We start from the raw sequence: 19117 nt of genomic DNA, 5'->3' as shown, positions 1-19117 counted from the left end.
AAACAATACAAACGGAACGGCCAGAAATCTTCCCACGGCGCCATGTACAAACACTGTCTTATACCCTTTCTCTGCCGTAACTCATCTGGTCTCCCCAAACCCCTGAGGATGTTACCCTTACATTTAAGTCAACAGAAGATGAGTCATGGAGGCTGGAAGTAACTTGCCTCAACTCCTAAGTGTGGTCAGTGGCAGCCCGACTCCACTTTTAGCTCTTGACTGCAATGTTGTCCACACACCTCAGAGTGTGAATACGATGGCAGTCATACATTTATCCAGGAGGCATTTATTAATGTCCAAACTATGCTCTCAGGGAACCCATTTATTCCTCCACTCATGGCTGCTTATTCACCCACCTGCTCACCTATCCACACATTTTTAATGATTATGTGTGTGTGTATGTGTGTGTGTGGGGGGGCGGGGTCAGGCAGTGTGCCAGCTACTAGGGATGTTGAGGGGAGGGGCCATAGCCTTGCCCTGGGGAAACATTATTCTGGTCCAGCTTTGTACAAGCTGCTTAAATACTAGGATCAGGTACCTGGCAGTACAAAGGAGAGTCACTCTGTGTTAACTAAGCCATATTCCAAACCTGTCTCAGATTCATTTGCTGCTGTGGTAGCCATGAGCTTCCTCCCACACCCAAGGTGCCAGCCCATGAAAGAAGCTGCAGAAAACCTAAGAAGCCAGAGATCAGCTGTCACTGGGCCAGAGAAGGACACAAGCCACATCTGTAAAGGGTCCACATTGAGCTCTTCTTTCCGCCCATATGTCCAGGAGCCAAAGGTGGTAATATAAAAACATGCAGGTTAGAGATTTTGAAAGAGCACAGGGACAAGCCTGGGTGATGGCAGCTAACCACAGCAGTGACTTAGTTAAGTGCAGAACAAGGGCAAGAGCTCAAGGGTGGTGGTCTGTGTAGTGGTGTGTGTGGTGGTGGTGTGTGTAATGGTGGTGGTGTGTGTCGTGGTGGTGGTGGTGGTCATGATGTGTGTGGTGGTGGTGGTGGTGTGTGTGTGGTGGTGGTGGTCATGGTGTGTGTGGTGGTGGTGTTGTGTGTGTGTGTGGTGGTGGTCTGTGTAGTGGTGTGTGTGTGTGTGGTGGTGGTGGTCTGTGTAGTGGTGTGTGTGGTGATAGTAGTGGTGTGTGGTGGTGTGTGTGGTGGTGGTGGTGGTCTGTGTAGTGGTGTGTGTGTGTGTGTGTGGTGGTGGTCTGTGTAGTGGTGTGTGTGTGTGGTGGTGGTGGTATGTGTGGTGGTGGTGTGTGTAGTGGTGTGTGTGTGTGTGTGTGTGTGTGTGTGTGTGTGGTGTGTGTGGTAGTGGTGGTAGTCTGTGTAGTTGTGTGTGTGTATGATGGCGGTGGTGTGTGTGGTAGTGATGGTAGTGGTGTGTGTAATGGTGGTGGTCATGGTGTGTGTGGTGGTGGTGGTCATGGTGTGTGTAATGGTGGTGGTCATGGTGTGTGTGGTGGTGGTGGTCATGGTGTGTGTGGTGGTGGTGTTGTGTGTGTGTGTGGTGGTGGTCTGTGTAGTGGTGTGTGTGTGTGTGGTGGTGGTGGTCTGTGTAGTGGTGTGTGTGGTGATAGTAGTGGTGTGTGGTGGTGTGTGTGGTGGTGGTGGTCTGTGTAGTGGTGTGTGTGTGTGTGTGGTGGTGGTCTGTGTAGTGGTGTGTGTGTGTGTGTGGTGGTGGTCTGTGTAATGGTGGTGGTCATGGTGTGTGTAATGGTGGTGGTCATGGTGTGTGTGGTGGTGGTGGTCATGGTGTGTGTGGTGGTGGTGGTGTGTGTGTGTGTGGTGGTGGTCTGTGTAGTGGTGTGTGTGTGTGTGGTGGTGGTCTGTGTAGTGGTAATGGTAGTGGTGTGTGTGATGGTGGTGGTGGCCTGTGTAGACCAGAGGACAACCTGTGGGAATCGGCTCTCCCTTTTCCACCATGGGGATCCCAAGGGTCCCTTCAGGTTGTCAGGCTTGGTGGCACATGTGGCATGTGCCTTTACCAGGTGAGCCATCTTGGTGACCTCAGCGTGTTTTAGAGATGCTGCCGATTTCTGTGGTGTGGGTAAATGGGAAGTTACAGGAGCAAGCAAAACAGAAAGGGCAAGGGGACCCACAGCTGAGCCATTCAGGAGGATCAAGGGGTGACAAACTGAGCTGACCCCACAGAGGGCACTGCTCCATGCAGGAGGGTCCTCTCTCAACTCCTTCTACCATGGAGCCTGTCTTTGGCAACACTGTGGAGCAGCCAGAGATGGGGAGGGTGGACTCACCAAAGAATCCGAGATCTCCTTGAGAGTCTGGTCTGATCCAACAGCAAAGATAACTTTGCCGTCAGGGGAGACAGTGATGGAGTTGTAGCTACAGGACTTGAGCACACATTCCGTCTCTCTCTTCCCTGTGGACAGGTTCCATTCATACACAGCGCCATCTGTCCCGGCAGAAATCAGTTTGCTGTCGTCTAAGTTCCACACAAGTGAACGAATCTGCAAGGGATACAGACACAACTGGGTGAGAAGAGTGTACACATACGCGTGTACACACACATTCACATGCACACTCGGAGGAGATAAACCTGGGGGCTCCACTACACTAAGGCAGAATGTCTGTGCCTGGTAGAGGTCTGTCTGTAAGCACAAAAATGGCTTCTTAGCCACATTAACATTCTGTTTTCTAAGATGTAAATGTTGTAAAATGCTGACACAATATACTCTCACTCCCTTTTCACTTTATGAATGAAGACTGACTTGTATTAGTTTTCTAATGTAACTTTATCTTTTGTGAATGCATGGTTTGGTGTGGTTACAAGTATCTGCAGAGGTCAGAAGAGGATGTCAGATCCCCTGGAACTAGCTGGAGTTATGGATGGTTGTGAGCCACCACATGGGTGTTGGGAAATGAACCTGGGTCTTCTGTAAGAGCAACAAGTGCTCATAACTGCTAAGCTATCTCTCTGGCCCCCTTTGAGAACCCGCTAAGTTTTGAAATATTCACAGGAAACTGCAACCAATAGCCCTGAGACTTCTAGGAGAGACTTCTAGAGTAAGGGTATCAGCCAGTTTCCCCAGTGACCTAAGTTAACTGGTAAAAATAATCAGAACAACCACTTAGGGCTGGAGGCACAAGTCAGTTGGTGAAGGGCTCACCTGGCTAGCATGAGCACCTGAGTTTGACTCCCAGGACCTACATTGGAAAAAAAAAGCCAGGCATAATGGTCCACTCTTTGACCTCAGCGACCAGGAGACAGAGACAGATGGATCCTTGGTGCTCGCCGGCTAGCCTAACCTACTAGGTGAGTTACAGGCTAGTCAGAGAACCCATTTCAAAACCAACCAACCAACCATACATGCACATGAGCACCAAAGTCCCCGGAAACTTGTTTGAAGGGCATGGGACAATGGGGAAACATTCATCCAAGAGCATCTCCCCAGTCTCTGTAAGAGGACCCTGTGGTGTCTGTACCACCTGAAAAGCCACTGCTGTGGACTCCGGGCAGCAGCTGCCGAGGTGACGTGCCACCTCTGCTCTTCAGTACGGTTTCACTCTGGGAAGGAAAGATGGCTGACATTTGTTACCCCAGGATGCAGAGGCTTGAGGCAGGCATGGCCATGATAGCTGGTTCCCTTCCCTCAGCCAGTCTCACAGGGAGCAGCTCCACTCCACGTGCAGACAGGCCAAGAGTAACGGTACCTGACTGCCGACGCCCCAGTGCGCTTATTGGTGGAGATTCCTCACTATGAGGGCGAGGTGAAGATCAGGGGTTCCTGTCACCCTGCCCCTACCCTGCAGCTTCCACTCAAAGTAGGGGTGCCATTGCTGGGAAAGCAGGTTCAGCGCATGGTGGTGTAAGGGCTTTGCATCAGGGAAATGCAGTCACTAAGACAGAGGACTCTGTGGCAGCCAGGGACTGACTGACTTTACAACAGCATCTGGAGACCTCTGTGCTTACGGGAGCATCTGAAACAGTGGAGATCTTGGTGAGAGATCAAAGAGGAGGCTGGTAACTATGACATAAGAAAAAAACCAGCAGAGCGGCTGAATTTCAGTAGAGAGATCGTGGGAAAGCGATGGTCACCGGGGGCTACAAGGCTGTGTGCCTGTGGCAGGGTGTATCCATTAGGCAGCGATGGGAGCAGGATGTGGGAAACACAAAAGCATTTTTTTTTTTTTCAAGACAGGGTTTCTCTGTGTAGCTTTTCACCTTTCCTGGAACTCACTTGGTAGCCAAGGCTGGCCTCGAACTCACAGAGATCTGCCTGGCTCTGCCTCCCAAGTGCTGGGATTAAAGGCATGCGCCACAATGGCCTGGCAGAAAAGCATTTTCTTTTTTTTTTTTTTTTTTTTTTTTTTTTTTGGTTTTTCGAGACGGGGTTTCTCTGTGTAGCTTTGCGCCTTTCCTGGAACTCACTTGGTAGCCCAGGCTGGCCTCGAACTCACAGAGATCCGCCTGGCTCTACCTCCCGAGTGCTGGGATTAAAGGCGTGCGCCACCACCGCCTGGCTAGAAAAGCATTTTCTAAGCTACCTGAAGACCCACTGACTCAGGGAGAAGTCTCTTTGGTACAATAGGCTTCCATACAACATCTGGCCACACACTCAATAGTGAGTACCTTTGACTCAAGCCTTCCAAGAACCCAGGCTTAACATGTAAAATGGTACTCACTCTTGGGCAGCATGGAAGACTATGTTCCTGACTAAGGCTGTGCCTTGTCAGGCAAAACCAGAGAGGGCACATCCAAACTGCCCATCTTTGCAGACCATGGAGCAAAAACCCTAATGGCCTAAAGCAGCTTCCAAGCCCCACACAAACCTAGGAGTAAAGGCTCAAAATCCAAGCAGCTAAGTCGGAAATCTACATGGGCTTATGGGGAATCTAAGTGGACTTATGGGAAATCTATAATTAGTAAGTACCTTAGGCCATCCACTGGAAAACTGAAGGCTAAAATCGAAAAAGAAGAAAAAAGATAAGAAAAAAAATCTAAGTATGGACACTAAAGGCTGCCCACTGCATAGGAAAAAGGCTTTACAAAATTAGTTCCTCCACTGAGCAAATAAGCAGTCAATCATCCTACCAACTTACCCGCCTACCACCAGCTCTCGGGAATATATATCCAGAATTGCTGCAGTATGGTGCCTAAAATAGCCAGCCAATAAGAATCTAGGAAACACACAAGAAGCAAACCAACAAAGCCCTCAAAAATACTGTGCCCCAAAAAGAAGATGACAGGAGTGAGCACGGAGGCAAAGGAAGTGTCCTGGAAGGTGCCCGGACCAGCAGACAAAGATGATGTAAACACATCCATAGGAGTACAGAAGCCACACTTGCGGAATTAAAAGAAGCGATGATGCGTCTCATCAAGTTAGCAATACAAAAGGGAGAGAGAGCATTTTTAGAAACTCTAATGGATACCCCAGGGTTGAAAAGTGTAACTGCCAAAGTGAAAATGTCACTAGAGGGGCTCCACGGAAGATCTGAGCAGGGGACCGTGAAGGCAGATCAAAAGCCATCACGCAATCTGAAAAAACAGAGATGTTTAAGAAAATCTAACAGAGACCAAGAGAGCCATGGACAACCATCACGTACACCAGCAAATGTGGGTCGAGAGTACCAGGAGGAGAGAGAAGAGCATCGGGAAAAAGTTACAAATAAGTGTGTAATTCTGAAAGCAGTCAAAACTTGCTGAAAAACATGAATGCACGCATCCAAGGACTATAGTACATTTCAAGTAGGAGAAGCACAAAGAGATTGACATCCAGACACACCACAGTCAAAACCCTGCAAGCCAACAACATGAAAACCTGAGAGAAAGCCAACTGGTCTACGCTAGCGACAGCCCAAGATTACCATTTGGCTTCTGTCAGAAAATCCGGAGGGAGACCCAGAGGCAGTGGGAGGCTGTTTAAAGCACTGATAGTAACAACAAGAACCATCGCTTTATGTCTAGCAAAACTAAATGTCTATTTTAATTATGAAGGACACATTAACGAATCCCCAGATAAACACAAAACTGGAGAACTGACTGCCTGAAGACCTGCCTTTCAAGAAATGCCAAAGGAAGTTCTTTAGACCAGAGGTAGTTGATCTCTGACGACAACATGACATCACACCAAAGAAAACACAGTGATAATTTCATAAGCCACCGATTGACAGCATGATTGCAGAGTACATTTTCTTTACTCTCTAACATATGTTAAGTTCATATTAAAATTTTTACAAATTTTACAAAAATTTACAAAATTTTTACAAACTCATCTGTTTCTTTCAGCTATTTGAAAAGACACAATAAAGTCACATAGAGTAGCGATCCAAACAGTGTATTATAAGCCAGGTGTGGCAGCACACACCTTTAATCCTAGCACTCCAGAGACAGAGGGAGGTGGATCTCTGTGAGTCTGGGGCCAGCCTGGTCTACAAGTTCCGGGCTAGCCAGGGCTACATGGTGAGACCCTGTCTCAAAACCACACAACCACCCAGCCACCACAATGTATTATAGGATGTGTAACAAAAATAAAATACAGGCCAGTGAGATTGACCTTTAAAAATAAAATACAGGACCAGTAGATGGCTTAGGGGGTAAGTGTGCTGTCAGTCAACTCTGACAACTTGAATTTGATCCCAGGGACTCACAAGATAGAAGGAGAGAATTGACCCTCTTCAGATTTCCACACTCATGCCACACCCACATCCACACACCCAATAAAAAGTTAAACAAAAATAAATAAAATACATACACTACAATAAAGGGTAGAACTGAATGGACCTAGGTGTAACATTTCACTGGAGCTAAGCCTAACAACATTTAAGGTTAAAGCGTTTGTTTTGAAGCTGTTTTCCTGTTAATACAGTGGGTCACACTGGTTGGTTTTCCATGTCAAACCAGCCTTGCATTCCCAGGAAAAAGCCCGTGGGTCACAATCTGTAACAACTGTATGCTGGTAGGTTTTCGTGTTCTGCCGTCTTGAGATTTCTCAGTCTGTGTTCACCAAGGATCTGCAGTGTCCTTTCTTCTTTCCAACTGTCTGCTCTTTGGTAAGGGTAAGACTGGCCTTGAAAATGATTTAATGTGTTGTGGGGAAGAAACTGTATAGAATTGGCCTTAAGTTCCCTTTCAATGCATAGAACACCTGCTCGCACCTCTCCTTCTGGATCTGCCTACCTCTTCCTGCATCAAAAGCTGTAAACTCACAGCATTACGTCTAACTTCGGTTGAACACAGACTCATCCCTGGCTTCCCCTCTCTCCACATTTGTAGACTGGCTGCTACTGTCTTTAACATGTGCTTTTCCTGTAAGTAGTCAGTCTCCTGACCCAATGGCTCCTGTTGGTGAAAATGGCTAGTCCCATTTAAGTCTTCTAGCATCTTTTTTTTTTCCTTCGAGACAGGGTTTCACTGTGTAGTTTGGTGCCTGTCCTGGATCTCACTCTGTAGACCAGGCTGACCTCGAACTCACAGAGATCTGCCTGGCTCTGCCTCCCAAGTGCTGGGATTAAAGGCATGCACCACCACTGCCCAGCTGTCTTTTGGCATCTTAATCCTGTCCTCATCTCTAAAAGATAAATGTTAGAAGATCTAAAGGTTCTATGCATCGGGGGCCCTGTAAACCTCTCCAATTTCAGTTCACCTGTGTGTCATGACACCTGATACCCATGTTCCATCCCCACAAACTTTTTTTTCTTTTTTCTTTTTCAAGACAGGGTTTCTCTGTGTAGTTTTGGTGCCTATCTTGGATCTCACTCTGTAGCCCAGGCTGGCCTTGAACTCACAGAGATCCGCTTGGCTCTACCTCCTGAGTGCTGGGATTAAAGGTGTGTGCCACCACCGCCTGGACCCACAAACTCTTCAGTGCCTCTAATACTCCATCTGTCTGTGGGTTTATATTCTCTTATTTTGTTTTGTTTTGTTTGAGACAGGGATAGCTTTGGAGCCTATCCTGGAACTCTCCCTGTAGCTCAGGCTGGCCTTGAACTCACAGAGATCTAGCTGCCCCTGCCTCCCAAGTGCTGGAATTAAAAGCATGAGCTACCACCGCCCAGCTGCGATTGTATTCTCATATGCAATGGCTATCACCACCAGCCCTGTCTGGGTAACCCCTACTCACTGCCCCCAGGACCAAGCCTTTGCAAACATCACAGCCTATATTGAGCCCACCTCTTCAACACCCACATACTTTTCTTTCATCGAACCAGTTGCAATTTGTCTTTTTTTTAAATTTTTTTATTTAATGCCGAATGCTGTTTATTGAAGGAGGGAAAAGGTCTTACAGCACAATGGGAGAACCCCAGAGGGCAGAAATTCGATACTGATGTTTTACAATCTTGCATCTAAGCTGTTAACGCCCATTATGCAGGATATACAGACAAGGAACTTCCCTTAAGCATTCAGGAGGGTGGAACCCAGCAGGGAATTAGCATAGGGGGATATCAAGGTTAAGGTCAGCAAGCAAGGCAACAGTTACCCAAAACAGGGGCCAGGACCCTACAGGTCCCCCTTTTACTAAAAAATGAGCTTCTGACTTAGGTTACGTGGGACCACAGCAGGTCACCTTACCACACAGGTGCTCTGTCTTAGGTTGGTGAGCGCCCCTCCAGGAATTACCCGTCTCTGAATACACATTATCATACAGGCTCAATCATGTGTGAGCTGTGAATTAACTGCTGCCAAACATCTCAAAGTGGTACTGGGCTTGCAATCTTGTGTGTTCGACACAGAAAAGACCAACAGAGGTCCTATCCTACCCATAGCCAGTAGGTTAGAGGCAACTGAGCCATTCCCTTCCTTAATGAGCCTTACTGCAAGTTGGAGTCCTTGTAAGATAGTATCCCAAAAGCAAATGGAACTTGAGTTTATAAATTTATAATTTTCAAAGCCAATTGAAATGTATATAACTATTGAATTAAATTTATCATGCCCAATAGAATGAAAGATTAACTAACTGTGGTAGCTACTTTTGCTGCCAGGGTCTCCACTGTGCTAGCTTGCAGGTATTTTGTGAGCCCTGTCAGGAAAGGAGACCCCTTTGGCTAGCACAGTACATGTCTCAGTGGCCCTTGTCACCCTGGCCACTGGCCACTGACTTACCTTCCCTGTGTGGCCTTTCAGGTTGATGATGTTCTCCAGGCTCGTGGTGGTGAAAATGTGAATCACATTTCCGTTGACCGAAGCAAAGAGGTGACCTCCGTTGCTAAAGGCACACTACAGGGAGGGAGGGAGCAAGAAAGAGGGGGGCATCTGAGTGGAGCCCGGGACTCTGGGTGGGGAAGTGCTGCTTCCAGACACCATTAACACTCCTGTAGCTCATGGCGCCAATACCCTGATGCTGCCTCGTCTGCTGGTCATTACACTGCTCTGTCCCAGAACTGGCCCCACGGTGTCTGCAGTGGCACCGTTTCAGGCTGGGGGACTGGATGCTCTACCATCGCTGTCTTGCTTCTTCAAGCCACCTGAGGGAAAGCTGATGGGCTGTAACTGCATCTCACTGTTGGCACTGCTTCCCCAGCTCCCTCACATCTTCACTTTTACCCTCCCAGCTGGGATGCTCATCTTGAGATTGCTTTTCTTCTCTAATCTTAACCAAGATGCCCAGCCCTATCACAGATGGAATCCCACAAGGCTTTAGGTCCAGCATATTGTTTGGGTGGGTGTAGAAAAGCATGGACAGAACTGAGCACCTCATGAGTCTGTTGAGAGAGCACTGGCTACTGTTTTATGTCTCCAAACCTCCTAAGACAGACTTTGGTACCATGGTCTTTACCTCCCTGCACCCTCTGACAGAATATTCTTTGAAAGGACGGATGTCATCAATGAGCAGATTCATAAGACGGAGTTTGTCAGCAAACCCCACCACGATGAAGTGTCCAGAGGGGTGAAGGCTGATGGTGTAGGCCTCTTCTTGGTATTCCTTAAACAGCTCCAGCGTGCTGTGAGAAAGGACATTACTGAGTTATGAGCTGAATCTCTAATACTCTCAAGCCCCCCCATTTTATTTGTTTTTGTGTATCTGAGTTATTTTATTGCTTGCAATGACTGTTTTCAGGATTCTGGTTGCTTGAAGATAATGCTGAGCACTGAGTACAGCCAACAGGAAAACTGGTCAAATTACCATCTAGTACTGAACACACAAGCCCAGTGGCAAGTCCAAGAATTACAAAGAGTATTAAGTAATTTCTCCCAGCGGTCCCTTGTACACAAGAGTAAAGAAGAATTTTGGGTGCAGTCTGGGTTTGGAGATCCTATCATTGTAGGGGCTGGAGGTGGTTGGGACAGTGAAGAGGAAAAAGAGGAGGAGTCAAAGGTCTGGAGAGATCACTGCAGCAAGAGGAACTGAGAAAGGGATGGGACGGGAGAGCAGGAGGGACAGAGGCATTAACGGATGAGGGTGAGCTAGTGTGGAGTGCTTACCTCTGTGTTCCTAGGGTCTAGTAGAGTATAGTAAACATTTAATAAACCAGAAAGTAATTTTCTAGCCCATGTGGGATTGGGAGACAGCTGACTAATTTGGTTTTTAGAACAAGGCTTTTCTAGCTGAAAGCTTCTAGGTCATTGGATTGGAAACCTCTCTAATGAAAACACTGCATAAACAGGATTAATGATTGGCATTCTGTACACACGGTAGTAGCAGAGCCTTGCCCTCCTTACTTTGACTCATAATTCCAGACGCGGATGGAGCGATCCAGGGAACAGGTGGCAATGAGGGGTTTGCGGATGCAGGTAGCTAGGCCAGTGATGGACGCAGAGTGCAATGGGTACAGCAGGTACTCGAAGTGGGCAGGCTCTCCCTGGAGAAACCACACAAAATGAGATCCAGCAGGGTGAGCCGAAGGCTGCCTGTGTCCTTCAGCGTGAATTAGTATCCGGCCTGTGCACACAGAAATCATGCTAAGGCAAATGGTTTCAATGTTCCATGAGGTTTTCCTAAGATACTGTTATTTTAAAATATTGGCGAGGCCATGGAACCTAGAGGAGAGCCTATTACTGCCCCCCCCTTTTTTTTTCTGAATCAGTATAATCTCTAACTGTATTCTAAATACTGACCCTTATACCCACAGGTAAGTGTGGCTCTCACCTGCCGTCAAAGAACCTTCTTTTTGCAGACAATGGAGAACATTACAGAAACCCACAATGGTCAAAATGCAGAGAACAACCGACCATGGTGTGCCCACCTCCAACTATACATCTACAACACAACCTCCACACCTAAGGTCCAGGGAATAGCACAGAAAAGGAGGCGAAAAGACTGTAAGAGCCAGAGGACCATGATGTGTGCTTCGAGACAGTCTCTTCTTAAAATAAAAAAAGGGACAGTCTGGGTGTGGTGGCTCACACCTCCTAGGCAGAGGCAGGCAGATCTCTGTGAGTTAGAGGCCAGCCTGGTCTACAGAGTAAGTTCCAGGGCCATCTAGGGCTACACAGAGAAACCCTGTCTTGAAAAACAAAACAAAACAGACAGACAAACAAAAACTGACAGGAAGGGGGATGTAGGGGAGGGATCTGGGAGGAGCTGGGGGGAGAAATGGGGTGTGAATATGATCAAGATTTGTTGAAATCTTTCTGAAATCTTCGAATAGTTACTAAAATATTACATATATATACATATATCTATATATGTATATATAATTTTAGGGGCTGGAGAGATGGCTCAGTGGTTAAGATCACAGGCTGTTCTCCCAGAGGGCCTAGGTTTGAGGCCCAGCACCCACATGGTAGCTTGCAATGGTCTGTAACTCCAGTTCCATGGGATCTGATGCCCTCTTCTGTTCTCCTATAGCAACACACACACACACACACACACACACACACACACACACACACACACACACGGTATAAAGACATACATTCAGGCAAAACACCCATATAAATAAGTAAAACATTAAAATTTTATTATTTTAATGACAACACATGTATAGTGTTGTAGCTTTAACCATCTGATTCTGTGGGAACATTTGTGTGGCTTCTAACTTTGTTACTTGAGAGTACACTATAGACTGAATGTCCTTACATAAGTCTTTGTATTACTACCTTAGGATACATTTCTGGGGGTGGAATTCTGGTTAAATGCTGTGAATGTTTTTAAGCATCTTAATAAGCAACGCCCAGTTTCTCCCCGAGGAGACTGTAGCACGTGATCATTTGTGTTACAAATGTCTGTCATCAGAGGCATTTTCTCTAAGGATAGACGGAAGTGATGGGTGGAAAACTGAATGAGGTGAACACACGCTAGGTCTGTTCCCACGCCAAGACAAAGAAAGGCTGAGATGACAATTCCCACCCACTCTTGTACTCTCCCACTCTTATTTTCTCCACACCCACTTCCTCCTGCGTCCCTGTCTGAGACAGAGGCGCTGTGCCTCTCCACTCCTTCTGCCCTTGGTATGTTTGGCAACAGTGTTTCTTCTACCAGCTAATTCTTAGTAGCTTTTAAACATACTCACACCTTTTTTTTTTTTCCCACAAGGGGAGCAATTCTTTTCTCCCTTTCGGCCCAGGAACCGTGGAATGACAGGGAACCAGCCCAGCAAGCTCATGGTCTCCCTCAGAATCCACGGCCAGGATCCTCCAGTGGGGATTTAGTATGGTCTGCTTACGCTCTGCAATGTGTTTACGTTCTGAATTTCCATGATAACTATTTCATACTATTTTCTCTTTTCTTTTTTTTAATTTATTTATTCCATGTGCATTTGTGTTTTGTCTGTATGTATGTCTGTGTGAAGGTGTTGGATCCCCTCAAACTGGAGTTACAGGCAGTTACGAGCTGCCATGTGGGTGCTGGGAATCGAACCGAGGTCCTCTGGAAGAACGCCAGTGTTCTTAACTGCTGAGCCACCTCTCCAGCCCCATATTTTCTCTTTTCAAACCTCATGGTTTGAATGTGACATGTCCCTCATAGGCTCATGGGTTTGACTACTTGGTCCTCTTGCAACTGTGTCCATATCTGTTTGATTTTGTTTATATAAAGTATCCAGAAAAAGCAAATCTATGATGTATAAAATAGATTAGCACTTGCTTAGGGTTGAGGTGGGAGGGAGAGTGGAGGATGGCAGCTAAGGGTATGGGCTGTTCTCTCTCTTTAGGAGGTGATGAATAACTATAACTATAACTAATTGGTTGTTACTGGTTGTTCAGCTCTGAAAAATGAGGCTACTATAAACCACCACTGGGCTAGAGATGTAGCTCAGAGGGTAGAGTGCTTGCCTGGCATATACATGGAATCCTGAGTTCGATCCCCAGCACGGTATGAACGGGAGAGGTGATGCCTGCACAATAGAGGTAGAGGCAGGAAAACCAGAAACCCAAGGCCATTCTTAGCTACCAGGGCTGTTTGAGTCCCTGTCTCAGAAAAAGCAAAAACAGCAATAAAAACATCCCCCAAAATATGACTGAAAAGGATATGTTAAAATCCTCAGCTGAGGTTATAGGTGGTCTATTTTCTTCCCTTTGTATATTTGAGTCCATGCTGCTAGGGAACACAGGTCTAAACTGATACTTTACAGATGAAGTGTGCAGCGAACAGGGTGAGCGTCATCTTCCACAGTGCTTTTTTGTTATGATGTCTGGAGTGTTCTATGGTAGTTTCCTTTGCAGCTCCAAAACAATTGAAAAAACAACCACGAAGATTATATAGAAATCTTTGGGCCATGAGTAAGTATGGTAGTAGATTAAATTCCTTGAAAGTGCTACTGCCAGCAGGTATGTGGGGTTTGAATTTGATAGGCAACATCAAGGCTGCACTCCCATCCCCCGATATCACAGCGCTTCTGCACACTCAGCTTTTCTGTTTGCTTGTATGAACAGCGCGCATAAACCACACAGCTTTGCATGAAACCCTATCCACATGGTGAGCATCCCCTGATGGGCATCCCAGTGTGGACTGGATGGGGACTGATGCCCTTGGAAGAAGCTCACCTTGCTGATCTCTGTCAGAGACATGGTGATGGTGTAGAGTTGGTTCTTGCTGGTGCTGGCGATCAGGGTTTCTTCTGATGGGCTGAAGCACAGGCACAGAACATCCTGTTTGTCTGACTGACTTGGGTCATTGCTTTGTGGGTCCGTAGGGATCTGCTCAAGGCACAAAACAGCCATCAGCCATTCTCAGTCACGGTCCCAAATCGTCAGCGTGTCCCTGGCTACAAGGGTTCCAGACTCCTGACCCAGCTACCTCCCTGATCTTACTCGGGTCTGGAGAAGGGAGGACTGGCATGTCTCTGCTTCCATCAGTTTTAAAGAGCACCACGTATTCATTTTGCAGCAACTAGCATCTGAACAGTAAGAGAGCCGCACACGTGGGAATGAGTGGGCCAGGCATCCCAATGTGAGATCCCTAAGATATGCACATTTGTTTAAACCCACTCCAGCTGCTCACCTGTGGGATGCCCAGTGCATGGGCTCACTTGGCACCCAGCACATCTGTGTGTACTTCAGGGCATTGGAGGGATGTGGTGGCCCCTCTATAATACGGGGTGGGTAAAAGGGTTCAGGAGAAGAAGGGGTCACTGCTGCCTCCAGCAGTAGGCTTGGAGGGGAGCTGTTGTTCTCAATGAGACATAATAAAATTAGATTTACTTTCCCCCTCTATATTAGCTTCTGTTAGTGACAAGATGTGCTGACTGGCCAGCCTACTCAGGTCTTAGTTTCTTAGAGAAGTGGTTCTCAACTGTGAGTCGTGACCCCCTTGGGATAGAATCTCAGCTATTTACATAACAATTCATAACAGTAGCAAAATTATAGTTATGAAATAGCAATGAAATAATTTTATGGCTGGGGGGTCACCACAACATGAGGGACTGTAGTAAAGGGTCCCAGCATTAGGAAGGTTGAGAACCACTGGGTTAGAGCCTGTGTCGTTCCCTGACAAATGGGGGGGTCTGCTCAACACTGAAGCCTCTGCCCAGTCACACCTCCTTGGTGTTTCTATACTCTGTGGGTCTCTGGGGCATGGGACACTGGGTTCTTGTGCATGGCTTCCTATGCTTGGATGTAGCCTGGCCCTTCTTCACATGTCCCACACCGCTCACTCCACCAACAAGCCTTCCCTGAGCCCCTGGGATATGGAGACAGATATCTCCAAAATGTACCAGTAGCACCTGGGGCCCCATCTTGTCACATTTAATCACACCATGCAAAGTAGAATGGGAGCTCTGGGCTGAGGACCCTGTCCCAGCTGCTTCACTACTGTGTCCCAGGGTGTGCATAAGGTCCTGGAGTGCAGCAGGCACGCAGTGGAATGATGGATGCAATAAATGGGTGGAAGCAAACATGGATGGATACAGTGAATGCATGGGTGTGGCCCTGTTCTCAAACACAGTAAGTTCCTGTAGAGAAGGGGTCACACCTGACTCCACCATCTTGGCCACCAAGCATGGGATCTGTCCCCATGGTAGGTGCACAATAGATATGTGTTAAATGAGCAATGACCTCTTTCGCTTTCTTTATTCTCCTTAATCATTTCCCCTCCCTCCCTTTTTCTCTCTCTCTCTCTCTCTCTCTCTCTCTCTCTCTCTCTCTCTCTCCTTCTTCCTTTGTGTGCTTGTGAGGTGTGTGTGTGTGTGTGTGTGTGTGTGTGTGTGTGTGTGTGTGTTTGTGTATGTGTGTGCACCAATGTGTGTTCATGGATATGATGGCCAGAAGTTGACACCGGCTCTCCTCTTCTGCTGGTGGCCACGTCAGAGGAGCAGTAGATGGCAACTGATTTCAGGAGATTGGCCCACCAGAAAGCAAAGCACCAATGGGTGAATCTCGGCTAGGCAAGGCCCGAGGGCTCTGGCTCAGGAACGTCTCTTGCTACTGCTGTGTCTTCGCATGTTTGCCACTGCTGGTTTTTTTTTTTGTTTTTTTTTTTTGTTTTTCTGGTATCTGACATGGTGTGAATGGGTGTGTGTGGGGAACCCCCCACTGCCTTTAATGTAGTGTGATTATCTCATGGAAATATCCCGTTCTACTGACATTTTTATCTGTGGATTACTATGAAGATGATTTCCTCCTAAGCTGTACTGTTTAACTGAAACAAAGACTTTATACAGTAATAGTGTCAGTGTAAACAGAATTTTGATGATTGAAATGATTGTGACAGAGGTTAGTTTAGTGGGAAAATTAATAAAGGTAAAGGCAGGATATGGTGTTCCCCTCACCCCAATAAAGCAGGAGCTGCAGAGGACAGAAAATAAGAACAAGGAAGTGTCACACAGCTAGGACTTATGAGTTTCTCTTGAGGAGCCATATAGACTGTGGCTTAGGTTAATGGTTAAGGAAAACAACTGTGTCCTAGAAGCCAGGCTAGCTCAAGTTCTTCTCATCTTAATGTTGAGAGATGTGTTCACAGCTTTCAGTGTGCATAACAGCTAAAACAAAGCTTTAAATAATGACTTAAGGTTAAGTTAAGATGTTTTTGTTAATGGCTTTGAGATAGCAAATCTTAGGGAACAATTTAAAATTTAGAAAGGCACATAGTTGAGTGAGGAACTCCTTGAAGTCTAGAAACAAGAACAAGGACAGCCTGGTTATTATTAGCTGATGTGCCTTTCTTGCTAGGATGGGTTGGTGATCAAAAGTGATGACTAATTTCTTGTACCCATTTCTGCCCTCAGCTTCCTGATATAAAAAAATTGTTGATGAGTGGGTATGTACCCTAAGGATTGAAAGTAGAGCTGACTGGTTGTTTTTCATATATAAAAGTGCTGTGGAATAATCTTGTACACTGTAAAGATTTGTCACTCAAATTGGTTTAATAAAACACTGATTGGCCAGTAGCCAGGCAGGAATGATAGGTGGGGTGACCAAACTAAGGATGATGGGAAGGAGGAGGCAGAGTCAGGGGTTGTCAGCCAGACAGAGAGGAAGCAAGATGAGAATGTTGTACTGAAGAAAGGTACCAAGCCACATGGCTAAACATAGATAAGAATTATGGGTTAATTTAAGTGTAATAGTAATAAGCCTAAGCTACTGGCTGAACATTTATAATTAATATAAGTCTCTGTGTGGTAATTTGGGAAGCAGCTGCTGGGTATTTGGGAGTTTCTGGTGGGACAGAAAACTTCTGCCTACATAAAAGTTTAGATGTGATTCTTTTAAGATTTTTATAAGATTACAATTTAAAATAAATAATAAAGTGATTGATCCTTTCCTTGTAACCATAAAATGCAGCCTGCCAGTAAAAGAACTGGCTAAGAAAAACACCTTGCTTGCTTACACTCTGTTATTCTATAACAAATTGCTTGGACATGAATGTATGTGGGTTCTTGGGAATAATTTGTTTTTCACTTGTGATACACAAAATGTTTGATCATGTAAGGGAAATGAAAAGCATGTTATTTTTCACCTGTATTCATTATAGTCATTCACTTGAAAAATAGAATGTAAACCACATTGTAATTTTTATATTGCCTGGGAGATTTTGCTGGGATACATAGCTGTAAGAGAAAAATTAATGATAAAGGATAAATCTAGATAGAGGTAAGAAAAGAAATAAAGAGATGAGAGAGAGAGATGATAGAAAGACCCTCAAGGGGTGTGTGTGTGTGTGTGTGTGTGTGTGTGTGTGTGTCCCTTTTTTTTACCAGCCCCAGAGAGTTAAGTTTTACTCCCTCAGTCTGCCAACTCCATGGCTCCCCCTCAATCCCTGAGCCACAGAAGGCTGGTCCTCAAAGCAGCACTCCTCTATTGCTCTCCACTGTAGTTTTGGAGGCAGAGTCTCTCACTGAACCCAGAGCTCACTGATTGGCTAGGCTGTCTGGATTGGCTAGCTCTCAGGATTCAACTGATATGGCCTCCTCCCTCTGCTTTGGGGTTATAGGTGCATACTACTGCACCTGCCTTTTGTATGGGTGCTGGGGATCTGAACTCAGGTCCTATTCTTAAATAGCAAAAGCTTTGTCTACTGAGCCATCCATCAAGCCCCTATTTTTTCTATATTTTTATCTTTTAGGGATTCTATCCTAACATGGGGGGTTTCACTGAACACAGTGATAGTGTCTCTAATTGTAATGCCAGATATTTAAGACAGTAGGAGCAAGGTCCTAGGGACTAGGTAGTAGGCTGTGTATGTCAGGACATGCTGAGCATTCTTTCTCTGTATGCACAGTGGTTTTCCCACCAGTCTCTAAGCTCACATTCCCAGCTGCTTTACTTTGCTCTGGTTTTGGATCAAATGCCACCTTCCTTGGAGAGACAGTGCCCAGATGGTTCTGGAACAGAGCCCCTCCAGCTTCTGGGTCTTCCTGGCTGGAGTTTCTGCCCTGTGTTGTTCTCATCTGACACACTGTTCATTTTTGCTTCTCTGCTTGTTGAGTCCTGAGCTGGGGCTTTTCATGTGCTGACACCCCCCCCAGCCTCCTCCTCTGCCCGTGCACCACACTGTGTGTCCAGCCCCCAACACTGAGCCTGCCAGGCTCAGTAAACATTTGATAAATACCTGTGACAGTTCTTTATGGGCTAAGTAAACTCTCACTGCGTCAGCTTGTGACTTCTCTCTCCAGTTTCCCTATTTCTGGCCTCTTTCCCAGGCTTCCCACTTCAAAGCCTGGACATCATTTCTGGGTGCTCATTGAGAACACTCCTCCTGCCTCTACCCAGAATTAGTCTTCACAAGGGCATTCTTTCTTCCCCTTGCCCCTGCTACCCACGGCTATGATCTTAGGCCTCACTAGCTTTGGGTTACACTAACCAAAAAGCTCTCCACTGATTCCTGGCTACAGCCATGTGGCCACTGCCATTCTTTGAACACTGAGTACCCAGCAGTGCATGTGGGGATCTACACAGCCTCCCGTCTCATGCCTTTTACCTCTGCCTCTCATGGGGGTTATCATATCATGCTCGAAACAGAGAAACACAGCTTTGGAGGTTCAAGAGCTCATTTCAGCCAATAAATCACAGAGTTATTTCTGACACCATGTATCATGGGCAGATCAAATTTTTCTTAAACATAGTCCTTTCCACCCCAAATCCTTGTGGGCTGCTGAAGTATGTTCCAGACCGGCATTTGCTACCTTTCACTGGCCACGGTGGCCCTCTTTTCCTTTCAAGTGTCATGAGCCCCTTTGTACAGGGCAGCAGGGCATGCCTAAATGCACCATTGTCTCCCCGAGGCTGCCAGGGTGTCCCTGCTGAAGCTGCTGTCTCCACCTGGAGTTCCTGGTTATGTA

At 46.5% G+C, this 19117-nt stretch overlaps 1 protein-coding gene across 3 annotated transcripts in view; it reads right to left on the bottom strand.

Moving 5' to 3' along the window:
- The window catches only part of Cfap57 (cilia and flagella associated protein 57), a 74554-nt gene that overhangs the window by 41435 nt on the left and 14002 nt on the right, over positions 1 to 19117 (bottom strand). For all 3 annotated transcript variants that reach the window (XM_052718670.1, XM_052718671.1, XM_052718672.1), the window contains exons 6-10: positions 13887 to 14039; positions 10623 to 10762; positions 9739 to 9904; positions 9066 to 9179; positions 2260 to 2472 (exon numbers count right to left, since the gene is read on the bottom strand). In XM_052718670.1, coding sequence (XP_052574630.1) covers positions 2260 to 2472; positions 9066 to 9179; positions 9739 to 9904; positions 10623 to 10762; positions 13887 to 14039 — 786 coding nt within the window. The remainder of the gene's footprint in view (positions 1 to 2259; positions 2473 to 9065; positions 9180 to 9738; positions 9905 to 10622; positions 10763 to 13886; positions 14040 to 19117) is intronic.

This window comes from Peromyscus californicus, unplaced genomic scaffold (assembly GCF_007827085.1).
Source record: "Peromyscus californicus insignis strain IS unplaced genomic scaffold, ASM782708v3 Scaffold_5__1_contigs__length_169319896, whole genome shotgun sequence".
NCBI lineage: Eukaryota > Metazoa > Chordata > Mammalia > Rodentia > Cricetidae > Peromyscus > Peromyscus californicus.
Note: the sequence above shows the minus strand (reverse complement) of the source record. Positions and strands in the feature narration are given on the sequence as shown.